This window comes from Callorhinus ursinus, unplaced genomic scaffold (assembly GCF_003265705.2).
Source record: "Callorhinus ursinus isolate GAN/ISIS: 27379988/994484 unplaced genomic scaffold, GSC_fseal_2.0 scaffold24, whole genome shotgun sequence".
NCBI classification, from domain to species: domain Eukaryota; kingdom Metazoa; phylum Chordata; class Mammalia; order Carnivora; family Otariidae; genus Callorhinus; species Callorhinus ursinus.
In genome coordinates, this window is record NW_027397086.1 from 13665895 (window position 1) to 13678673 (window position 12779).

The 12779-nt window shown below is 47.2% G+C and overlaps 1 protein-coding gene across 5 annotated transcripts in view; it reads left to right on the plus strand.

Moving 5' to 3' along the window:
* Positions 1 to 12779, plus strand: part of ASTN2 (astrotactin 2) — an 899232-nt gene that overhangs the window by 257823 nt on the left and 628630 nt on the right. For 4 of the 5 annotated variants that reach the window (XM_025888498.2, XM_073905829.1, XM_073905830.1 and 1 more), the window contains one exon: positions 8742 to 8894. The exons of the other annotated variant lie outside the window; for it this stretch is intronic. In XM_025888498.2, coding sequence (XP_025744283.1) covers positions 8742 to 8894 — 153 coding nt within the window. The remainder of the gene's footprint in view (positions 1 to 8741; positions 8895 to 12779) is intronic. 5 annotated transcript variants of the gene reach the window in all.

Here is a 12779-nt window from a genome sequence, read left to right on the forward strand (position 1 = left end):
AAAGAATGGGCAATGTGCATTTCGTCCCTGTGTCTCCAGTGCCCACGTCTGGATACAGCACTCAGGACTGGTGCTGGCTGCAGAATTCAATAGTAGAATCCCAGGGAGTGCAGAACCATACGCTTGGCCTTCCTGTGCGGTTACAGAAAGGATGACTGTGGGAGAGGAATCTGGCTAGTGTCTATGAGTCCCGACAGATTCTGGACTTGTCTATGCCCCGCAGGTTTGGGCAGAGGATCTGGATTCGCTATGGCTGATGGTTTAAGATCTTTTTGGCCGTAAAAATAACAGTATTAACTCTCATTTCTTAAATGCTTACTCTGCATCAGGCACCACGATAAGCATTTTAGCATCTCATTTAATCCAAAAACAGCTTTATGAATTTGGAATTGCAAACCTCAGCTTAACACTCAGGAAAGCTGAGACTTTGAGTGGTTAAGTGGCTTGCCCACATCTCACAGCTGGTAAGAAACAGGGCTTAACATTCCAAACTGCAGCTGATTCCAAAGCCTTTCCATAGCCATCCCTTGCTATCCAGGTGCTAATCAAGAGACCAAAAAGGATCGGACCCTGCCTGTCCAGTTACTTGACCCTTTCTCTCTTGCACAGGACTTGTTGGCCTGCTGTTTCAACTTTAACCCAAACTCTGGAAATCTCCTTTGTGCCCTTCTGGGCTCTATAAAAATAGGAGATTGTAAGGATAGCATTCTTGAGAGATAAGAAGGGCCTGGGAAGTCGAGGGTGCAGTTCTTGTGGTTACTGCATTCATCTTTTTGAAAGCAGTTTCATTTACATTTAGAACTACAGGGCCGTGCAGCTGGAAAGAATCTTCGAGACCATCTGTGTCCTGGCTAGGGACTGTGGAACCAGCACCAGAGAACCTGGAAGGTATTGTGTTTTGAAGAGAGCAGAGGCAAATTATCACTAATTTTTATTCCATCATTCCAGCTTGATAAGTTCTTCAGCAGAAATTATGACCACCCTCCAGGTCTGCAGTGTTAGCTGACAGGCCCAAGATCGTGTTTGTAAGAAAAGACTGTTCCCAAGTTTTCCAATTTATATTTGCTGCTCTTTGTTCATTTGTCTTGCCTGTAGGCGCTTGCTTGAAGATAAGCTGTAGCAGGCATCAAAGGTTTAAGAAAATGTGTGGGAGGGAAAAAAAAAAAAACACTAAAAAGTGAGAAAATTCCATCCATCAACTTTTTAACCCTGAGAATTGGGAAGAGGTGGCCATTTTTAAAAATGTGTATATGGGTTTTGTTTTAAATTTGTTCTACTCATGGAGTATTGTCATCTGGCTGAGGAATACTGACTATTTTCTTTTTTTTTTTTTTTTCTTTTCGTGAAGAGGTGGCGCCTATATGAGATGCAGTGTTGGATTCGGTGACTAGATTCTCACAACTTCCAAATGTGATGGTTCTTTGCTTTTATACCAGGTCTTCCCAGCTGGTATGTGCTTTAGGACTGGGATGTCTTCTTATTACTATCCCCACAATCCTGGCATCTAAGTGTGCTCAGTCCAAAGCCTGGGACACAGACTGAGGTCTGTATTAGTCAGGGATGTCCAGAGAAACAGAAACAATAGGAGGTATCTATATCTCTATCACTTATTGATTATATATATATATATTTTTTTTTTTTTTCCTAGCTCTCTATCTCTCTACCTCTTTCTATCTCTGTCAGCATCTATCTAGAGATTTGTTTGGTGTGTATGTTTTAAGGAAATGACTCCTATGATTCTGGAGGCTGACAAGTTCCAAATCTTCAGGGAAGACCAATAGGCTAGAGATGCAGGGAACATTTAATGCTGCAGCTCAAGTCTGGAGCATCTTCTTCCCTTGGGGGAGGTCAGTCTTTTCCTGTTAAGGCCTTCAACTAGTTGGATGAAGCCCACCCTCATTATAGAGGGTTATCTGCCTTACTCAGAGGCTACTAAGTTAAATGTTAATCTTATCAAAAAAAAAAAACCCAAACAAATAAACAACAAAGCAACAACAACAAAACAAAGCTTCACAGAAAGACAAAGAATAATGCTTGACCAACTCTCTCTGTACCATGGCCTAGACAAGTTGATATATAAAATTAAACCTCACTAGATCTGAGGTTAAAATTATCTTAGAATTTGGAGCATTAGGGACGAGTATGGTAAAACAGGAGACCTGAGGGCTGGACCTTGGTCTTCTGTGGACTTCTGTCGTGACTTTGTCTCTTGGTGCCTTTGTTTTCACATATGAATAAAAGAGGAACTATGTACTCTCTGAAAGAATTTTCAAAGTGGACATTTTATAATGCAGGTGACTTTCAAAATGAATGAATGAACACATGAATGGACGGATGGATGGATGGATGACTGACCAATCATGAAGCCAAAGGGTAAGCGAGAGGAAGTTTGGTAATGAATGCCCTTTCTTGAGCACCCACTATGTTCTAGGAGCTCTGTTAGACAACTTATGTACATAATTACGTTCAGTCCTCCCGCAGCCCTGCAGACATTTACAAAGAAATTAAACTGAGTGTTGTGAAAGAGAAGGGAGTGACTCAAGGTCTCACAATGGCGGAGCTGACATTGGAACCTGAATTGGCTTTGTCATTTGCGCCAGTCCGTGTGGCTAGTTAATACCCACCTGTGGCTTGGTTCTCTGAACATAGTTCTATAGTGAGACAAAGCTGGGACAAAATGGGGCACGAGTTGAGCCTAGGACCTCCAGGCTGGACAGTCTTGACCATCAACACTGAGCAAGATGCCTCTGGCATAGCTGGCCAGTCTCCAGGCAAGGTGAACTCCCGGCTCCAGCCAGGGCCAGGTTGTCTGGGCCTCCTTGCCTGGATCGTTTAAGAGGGGCTGGGCTGTCGGAGTCACCTCCCAGGCCCTGAGAACTAACCTCCAAACCTCAAGACTGGACTATCCACTTCCATCCACCAACAAACCAGAAAGAAGATGCGTAGGGTGGTGCATTGGATGGACCCAGGGTCATCAGTGTTACCGTGACCTGGTCCCCATCCCAGCTCTGCCGTTTTGAAGCCGTGTGACCTTAGGAGATGATTTAACTTCTCTGAGCCTCGGTTTTCTCATTTCTAAACACCAGCTAATGGTACTTACCTTTCAAACCTGTTAGCAATAAATGAGAAACCATAAGGGGATGCCAGGCTCCTTGCTTAGCAAAGAGTTGGCATTCAAGGATGGTGAATTTTCTCCCTACAGAGGCTAGATGAGTCTAGAAAAATTAAAGAGGGTGATGAAGGTGGTGCAGGAATCTGAACCCGAACTGCAAGTGTCGGTGGTAGGACATCCCAGGCTGTGTGTCGGGGGAGTTTGAATGTGGGATTATTGGTCTCTAGGGTAGACACAGCGTTCAGGGCAGAGGACCAGGCTGGAGCTTGCCTGGTATGTGGGAACCATATGTCTTTGCAAAGGCTTTCAAGATCTGCCCTCTCTCTCGCCTCTCCTTTCCCTTCTGCCTTTTCTGTCTCCTCTCCTGTCTTTGCCGCTCCCCTACCGCCTTCCCTCTGAATTCTTTTCCTGCTCTCTCCTTCCCTTCCACTCTTATCTGCCTCCTCCTTTCATGCCCCCTGCCTTTATTACTGACCATGCTTTTCCCCTGCAGTCTTGTTTCTCCCTTCCTCCCTCCTCCCTTTTTCTCTCTTCCCCTCTCTCTGTCTTGGGGGCTGGGGCTCCTCTGCTTGGGCCCCGTGGTTCATACCCATTAAACCTGACAGTCTCTCCTATGGTAGAAAGAGGCAGCTTCCCCACCTCCCCCTCCCTTCCTGGGCCTGCCGCGATGCTCAGATCAGGCACCATCTGTTGCATTCATACAGGCAACGGGTGAGCATTTTGCTGCTCTGGGGAGGCAGAGCTCAGCGGGTACCAGGAGGTAGTGAGGCTTGTTTGGACAACTTGATATATTGATATTGATAGAGCTCCCGAAAGGGATCATGGGGATGGGGGCAGGGGAGAGCGGGAGGTGGAATGAGGTGGGCTGTGGAGGGGCTTTGCACAGGCACTTCCCCTGTATGTCTGGGCTCTTGGCACTGCTGCCAAAGCGAGAGGAGCCAAACAGATGGACGGGATTTGTTACAGCCGGGATCAGAAGCCCTTGCAGCTCAGAGGAGCAAACCTTCCCTCTCCGCGTTTTCCTCTCCTCCCAGCCAGTCCTGTCTGCATCAGTTTAGGAGAAAGGGAAGCAGAAATAGCAGGATGGGGAGAGGCTGATATTTAGAATCAGTGAATGTTAGAGGCACAACAAAAAGGGATGGTAGATCGGTCGAGGTCTCAGCTGGACAAAGAAGGCACCTTCAGATGGGCCTTTTAGGAGAACGTCAATGAAGCAATTATTTATAGGGGCATAGGCAGAATGAAGAGAATCAACATGGGGGTATTGAAGAACCAGGGACAAGAAATATCAGGAAGCCACTACTGACTCTTAGAACGGAAGGGGCAGGGAGAAGAAATGGTTTTCCTGGAGGCTTTGAGGACTGGATCTGTGGACAGGGGCCCCTGGCAGAAGAAGCTGTGATTGTCAAGGGTTCCAGACTCTGGGGAATCAGGCACAGAGACAGGAAAGGAGCAAGGGAAGACCTATGTCCAAATCCTCTCCTCCTGTATCCTACCAGAGCATCCCAATGGGCAAAGCCAACTCGTAACCACATAACAAGGAGCAGGGATGTAGTCCATAGAAGGTCGGCCTCCAGGACATGGAGTGGGGTGGAATGAGCCTGGCAGGGGGCTGGATCATGGGAGCAAATGGAGAACAGCCAGTACAGATCAGGAGTGAACATGTGTTCCGTTGCCTGCACTGTGCCAGAAGCTTGTGTTCTTAACCACCACACACCGTGCTTCTGTACTTCTTCCAAGGAGTGCATGTGCAGAGACTCCAGGGGTCTAGCTCTCTCTTGTGAGTGTGAGACCCACCTAACATGCCGTCTACTCGACACCTCTCCTTAGACGTCCAGAAGACACCAGGTATTCATATCTCAGACCCAACTCATGTTTTCAGTCCTCTGGAATGTGTTCTCTTCCAGAGCTTCCTTTTTTGAGAGGCGCCTTCATGACGCCTCTGTGGAAGCCAGGCCAGGAGTCATCTTCCATACCTGCCACTCTCCCTCATCCGCATTTTCCAGTCAGCCACCACCTCCTGAGGGAGTTGTGCCTGCAAGATAACTCTCAGATGTGCCCACTTCTCTGTCTGCACTGTTTCTGTCTCTGCTCTTTCTGCTCCACTGTCTACTTCTCTGTCTCTACCTCTGCTGCCCTATCTGGGGATCATCATCTCGTATGTGGACTTCTGCACAAATGTCCCGTCCTCCTGGCTTCTATTTACTTCTATTACTTCTATTTCTGTCTATCTCCAATGAATTCTGCTGTCTGCTGCTGGAACGACCTTCCCTACATGAAAATCTGATCAAGCCTCTCTTCTGTCTAAAACCGTCAGCGTGTTCTGCCCTTAATAAGTCCCAGAAGGGTTGGGGTTGGTTGGGGTTACGACTTACTACTTCTCCAGCATGATCTCATGCCAGTTGCTTTCAGTGTTTTGGGCCCAGTGAGTGGTGGTGCAGCTCCTTCCATATTCCTTCTCCTCAAAGCCTTATTTGTTTGAATTCTTCCCCTCCTCTCCTATTCTCTTCGCCTTGCCCCTCCCCCCCACTTCCTCATCACCTGATTAACTCCTGCTCTGTTCAGCTCTTAGTCACACTACCCACTCCTTGAAGCAAATTTCCATGATTTTCCTAAACTAAGTCATATTCCGCTAAGAGAGCCTCTGGATCCTCTTTCGCCTCTCCTTTGTGGTATATGCCACTTAAAGTTTTTTACATGTATATGTATATCATTTCATTAATCTTGGTCCATCCTGTCTGTATGGTGAGCACTATGGGGGGGTTTGTTTGTCTTTTCACCATCGTACCTTGTTATGGACTACATGATATATATTGAAACCTTAACCTCAGTATGACTCTGTTTGTCTACTTGGGCTGACATAAAGTAGCATAGATAGGGTGGCTTAAACAACAGACATTTATTTTCTCACAGTTCTGGAGGCCAGGAGCCCAAGACCGGGACACCAGACAGTTGGGGTCTCGCTTGCAAGATGGCTGCCTTCTCACTGTGCACTCACATGGCCTTTCTGAGCATATACATGTATGTGGGGAAAGCAAGAGGGGAGAGAGAGAGAGAGAGAGATTTCTTCTTCTTATAAAGACACTGATCCTATTGGATTAGGACCTCACCTTTATGACCTCATTTAACTTTAATTACCTACTAAAAGCCCTATCTCCAAATACAGTCACACTGGGGGTTAGGGCTTCAACTTAAGAAATTTGTAGGGACACAGGTCTATCCACAGCAGACTGTATCTGGAGATAGGATCTTTAAGCGGTAATTAAAATTAAATAAGATCATTAAGGTGGGGCCCTAATCAGATAGGACTGGGTGTCAGAAAAAGAGGAAGATCTCTGTCTTTCCCTCTCTCTTTATCTCTGTCTCTGCCTCCCTGCTTTGGCTTCTCTCTCCCTACTATGTGAGCTCATGGTGAGCTGCCTGTCTGTAAGCCAAGGAGAGAGACCTCACTAGAACCCAACCATCCTGGCATCCTGATCTCAAAACTTCCAGCCTTCAGAGCTGTGAGAACATAAGTTTTTGTTAAGTCACCCAATCTATGAGTTTTGTTTCGGCGGCCCAAGCTAAGACAATACCTCCTGTACTTGTCACAGATACATTACGGTTTTTTTGAAAACACTGTTGAATGGATGCACGAACGAACAGGAAGATGAGTGAAGGCATGAATGTTGGCCACCTATGTGGACCCCTCCCTTGGAGGATTTCAGACTATAGCTTGCTCTAAACTTTTGATCACAGTATAGTCCAACTCACAGTTTGGGGCCAATCATGCTCATCTCTGGGTTTAAACCATCAGGACTGGGTGTGGAAGTGCTTCTCAGGATTGGAGGGTAGCCTCCTTGCTGGAGGGCTGTGCATGGTAGGCTTGGAGTAGGCGTCCCATGTTTGGGTTGTTTTTCTTGGTTCACCTTTAAGTAGACCTAATGGAGATATCTAGGAAGACAGCAAGACAGGCAGGTGAGGAAGTTATAATGCCACCACGTGGTCCATTTGTATTGTCAGTTGCCTTTTCCTGAGCAAACATAGATTTCCCCTATGTCCTCAAAGACAGAGCTTCTCACAGAGCCCAGTGCCCAAACCAGCTGCCTGGGTATGAGCTATGCCCCAGATGCATCTGTCTAAGCCAAAAAGGTTACCCGGGAAAACAGGAGCTCCTTAGAAATTGGTGTGGGGATGTTCAGAAGCCTTCTTTGTCCAGTCTGGTGAAATCCCTTCAAAGAAACAGGAATCTTTTGCACATACCATCTCCTGGCCTTAGCGGGTAGCTCCAAACTGAAGAAGCGTCCTTGCCTCTAGAGACATAGATGGAGGGAGGGCTGAGCTTGAAGATTTCAAAGTTGGGACTCTCTTTGGGAATTTCTCAGAACAAAGGCAGCGAGGCCATTTAGACAATTTCCTTAGCTTCCTTCCCATTTCCTCTCCTTGCCTTTTATGTTGCCCCTCTCCTTCCTTCTTGAGCTTTTCTGCTTTTTTTTTTTCTTTTATCTTCCACCTTTTTCTCTCTGCCCTTCTGACCTCACTCTTAACATTCTCTGGAACTTCCTACCAGTCTCAATTTTGAAACTTTATAGGAATTAGGCTACTAACAAATCCATCGAGGGTATTGATAAAAATGGAGCATTGGAGTTAGAAGGCTTGACTTTACCACTTGCTAGCTTGGAGTGAGTCATATGCCAGAGATCTTGTCTCTCTGCTGTCTCACCTAAATCTGTGTGTTCCACTCCCATGTGCTCAGTTTCCCTTCAGTAAAGTTGGGCTATTGTACCCAGTGATCTCCATGTCACAGTACTCCTCAAATGTTTGACCGACGGACTGCCATCTTCCTTCACTGCCACTATTCTGGTTCAGGCCACCCTGACCTCTGGCTGGCTACCGCAATAGCCTCTGCATTGGATTCTCCACACTCTTCTTAGGAATTGTTTTCAAAGGGACTTATTTTGAGCATGACAATCTTCTGTGAATTTTCAGTGAACGGCCTTTGCCATTAGCATGCATTCCAAACTTCTCAATGTGATTGACAGTGATCTACCTCTCTGGCCTGGTCTTGTCTTCACATGCTCCCTTGGAGCCACACTGAACTCCTGTCAGTTGTTTAAGCATCATGCTCTTTCTGGCTTTGGATCTTTGTACATGGCTCTTCTCCTACCCAGGCAATCTTTCTTATCCCAAATCCCTTTAGTAACCCTACCCTGATTCTACTCTCTTTGCTAATTCCTATTCATCCTTAAGGTGTCTGTATAAATAGTGCCTCCTCCAGGAAGCCTGCCTTGACTCCCCGGATGGGTGAAAGGACCCTTCTCGGTACTACTCTGGTACTCTGTACTCTCCTATCACAAAAGTATTGCAGTGTTGGGAATGCCTGGATATGTGTCCTTCCAAGCTATGAATCCCTTGAATCATGGATTGTGTCTGACTTTTCACCACCCTATCTCACGGGCTTGGGGCAGTGCCTGGAACATCGTGTGTGTTGAATGCATAAGTGAGGAAGCCAACAGATACTGGTACCTGTGGCTTCTGTATCCTTATGGGTCAGGGAGGGAGCTCCAGGGACTCAGGGTGGCCAGGCCCAGTCCTCCAGGGGCTGGGGGTGGGCCGAGCCCTAACCTCAGCCCCATTGCCCACCCTGTAGCAGCAGCTGAGGCGACGCAGGAGACAGTGGAGTCCCTGATGCAGAAGTTCAAGGAGAGTTTCCGCGCTAACACGCCCATCGAGATCGGTCAGCTGCAGCCAGCCCCGCGCAGGGCCTCGGCAGGGAAGCGGAAGCGGAGAAGCAAGTCTCGAGGTAGGCCCTCCCAGCACCGCTTGCCAGGGTGTCAGCGGGCTGTCCCCAGGTTCTGAAGGTCCCGGCAAGAGCTGTGCCCCCTTCCCTTGCTGCCCTGTACTGCCAGAATCGTGCCACGGTTTCCCCGATCGGTCATCTCAGCTAAGGCTTGTAGACTGCAGACCTGTGCCCCTGGGTGTGGAGCGTCTCTGAGCCCCAGCTGCCTCATCTGAGGCGGGAATGGACCATCCGTCCTTTGGAGTGGCTGAGAAGACTGTCCACAATCTATGGAAAGTGCCTCACAGGGGCCCCGAGCACAGTAGATGCCCTTTACATCATAGCTCGTGGTGCTTTGGAGAGTGCAGGAGAGATGGACGTTCTCATGGAAGGCGTCCCCAAGCTGGGGTACCAGAACAGGGTTTGGAGTCACTCTTCGATTGCCTGAGTAATATCGCGGTTAAGAGCAGAAGCACTGTCAATGAGACAGAACCGGATTCAAATGTTGGTTCTACTCTTAACTAATCACATCACCTTGGGCAGGTTGCTCTGCTTCTCCATGCCACTCCTCTCATAGGATTGTTATAGTATCTTAGCACAGTGCCCCACCCAGCATGCAATAAAAAGTAGATCTTCCCTTCCTTCTCCTTCTCCTCCTCCTCTTCCCATTCTCTCCTCCTCCTCCTCCTCATCATCATCATCACCATCATCACCTCTTTCTTCCTCTGGTCATCTGTATGACTTCGGCAATGGGATGAACCCCCTTATCATTGCTTGGCACCCCAATCCCTTCCCTTCTCTTTACATTCACTTAGTAGCCCCCAGCTCTTCTCTTCTTCTGGCCTCTCATGTCTCTAGTTCCTATGAACATAGTGCTCATGACATCACTCCGGTTCTCCCAGAGCTTTAGTGGCTGTCCAGTGCCTTCAGAAGTGTCTGGGCTTGTGGAAAGGACATTCAAGACCATTGCAGAGCTCTCGTCTTTCTTCTGTCTCATCTAAATCTGTATATTCCGCTTCTGTGTTCCTTTCCATGCCATTCTCCCTGCCTTAATGACCTCTCTAACCCTATGAGAAATTGTCATTTATGGACACTTACTCCAGGCAGCAGGCTAAATACTATATACCTCTTTTTTACATTTGATTCTCAGAAACCCTATGTAGGAGGTACAGTGGTAATTCCCATTTTACAGATGATATCACAAGGCACAGGAAGCTGCAGTAACTTGCCCAAAGGGATGCCCAAATAAGTAGGAGAGCCAGGAAGAACTAATCCGGCTGAGTTCCAAACATTAAATAAACCACTGTGTTCTAAGCTAGTGAGATCCTACCTGTGTTCCCCAGCTTTATCCTGTGGAATCCCGAACCCTGTGAAACACCAAGGATCTGCACATTAAACTGAGGTCATATATCAAGGCAGAAGTTGGTGGTGGAGTTGCTTTTTGAAATTCACATAGTAAACCCCAGGTTGAACTGATACATAATGATGGTTAAGTTGCTTTGAGGTCAGCAGCATGCAGTGCTATTCCCAGCCCAGTCAACTTCAACTTGTGTGGCTTTCAAAGAGTCCCTGGATGTCTCTGAGGCTCAGTCTCCTCTTCTGTACAATGGGTTGTCAATCCCTACCCCAGATCGCTGCTGTGAAGATCGGATGAAGTGGTGAAGGCGGACAGCATGGAATGCTCAGCTAATGTGTGTCAGGAGCTGAATAAATATTGTCATGTATTTGTCCTATCTTATATTTGTTCAGGGTCATTTGTAGTTTCATTCAGCCTTACCTATCCCTCTTTTGTCTTCCATCGTTCACCAAGAATTCCCCTCCTAGATCCTCCCTGCAAATACAACCCCCGTGAGTACAAGTGACTCCCAGTCCATAACCTCCCCTCTGTTCTCACTGCCAGTCTGAATTCATTTCCTTAGTGTCCTATCCAAAACATTTGCTATACCACTGAATTCTTCCCCCCCAAATCCCTCTTTTGCACCATAACTGTCTTAATGAGGCCTCTACTCTTGGGCATTTGGGCTGTTTCTGATAATTCACCATTAAACAGTGCCATAAATGATGCCACATGGAACTTTTGGTTGGGGCAGGGGCATCAAACTTGTCCATCAAACTTGGCCTTCACTCTTCAGGCGGAATTTCAGAATTTGCTTATTAATGAAAATCTGTTTGACCTAGATGATTGGATATCAAGTTATTTTGATTTACAAGTCAAATTGGGCCTAAGAGAACTAATGGGAGAAGAAATGCATTTTTCCCCTAAACGTATCTCAAATCTGTCCCCCCCTTTCTTCATCACCATTATGACCATTGCCACCTCTCACCTCCTGCTTGCAACTGTGCCCTCCTTGAGATTCTGTCTCCCCAAAGTAGCCAGAGTAATCTTTTTAGAAACATAAATCAGGTAAGTTCCCTTTCCGATTAAAATCATTCAGTGGTTTTCCTGTTGTCCTTTGATTACAACCCAGACTACTTGCCGATCTCCTGTTCCATCTGGATTTGGCTTCTGCTCTCTTGACTCACTTGGCATTTCCTCCTGATCCAGCCATACTGCCTTCCTTCGGATTGCAGGAACCCAGCAAATGGTTTCCCACTTTCGAATCTGACAACTTGCTGTCTTCCCCTTGCTGTGTCTCTTTACACCCTCCACCACCCCCGCCCCCTGGCCCTGGCTGCCTTCCTGGCTGTTCTCCCGCAGTTCAGCTCTCAGCGCAGATACGAGCTCCTCCAAACCGTCTTCCATGACCACCCAGCCTAATTCTTTCTACCCCAAGACGTGCTATGTAACCCTTTTTTCACTTGTTCCATAAAATTGTGGTCTAAATTTATTTTTCTTTGCTTATTTACTATCTTCCTCTCAAAAAATTGTGTTTCATATTCATAAACCTAATACATAGAATGTGTAGAACATGTTTAATAAATATTTGTGGAATAAATGAGTGTATTAACCTCAAAGATCTTTCGAAAGTGGCTCAGTTTTATAACTTCTGAATTGGTGATGTAAGAGGGATCCAGGATAAACCAAAGCCTCTTGGTACAGACCTCCAGGGAATCTTGTTTCCCCTAGAGATAGACTCACTGATGGATAGCACATCAACTGTGCTCAAGTGGATGTTGTTAAGGCAATTTTCAAAATGGCTTAATAACATTGTGCTCGTGATTTTACTGCCACCGTGGATAAGGTTTTTTGCAAGGGAGACTAAGGATAGCATGTGCCAACCCTGCAGTTCCCAGCTCCCATGCTTACTGCTCTGGGTCCTCAAGATTTTCTTGGACTGAAGAACTCCATGGCCCATAAAAGTCATAGAAATTCTACACTCTCCTTCTGCCTCTTGGAAATTCCTGAATGCATTTTCGACTCTTGAAGATCCTAGGAAGTCCTGTAGAACAGAAAGCTGGGCTTCTTTGTTTACCTCCACATCTGTGCAAACGTCTTGACCACAGACTCTGTCCCACCACCCCCCCGCCGGAACATTTATTCTCATGTCGAGGAACAGAAACGACCCTAGACACACGATGTTGGAAGTGCTCTGTCTGCCCACACTGACCCTCAGAAGCCCCAGATGTGGTCCGATGGGTCTGGATTCTCGGTCTGTCACTGCCTGGCTCCTCTCCCTGCTGCAGAGGTAGTGTCGGGCCTTCTGGCCCAGAGTGGGAGCACCTGGCCTCTCTGCTTCTGTGGGCTTTGTGCCCAGGCCGTGGGGCTCAGCGGTTTGCAGCAGATGAAGTGGGCAGTGGAAAAGCAGGGTCGTGGAGTGAAGCACACGGTTAAAAGCAGCTCGGATGTGTGTCTGTGGCTCTGGCTTCCTCCTGAGTGGCCTCGTGGACGCTCAAGTGCATCATCCTTAGGCAGACAGAGGAAGGCAGTGGGGGACTCCCAATAGGGTTTTATGAGGCAGCTGTTGGGCA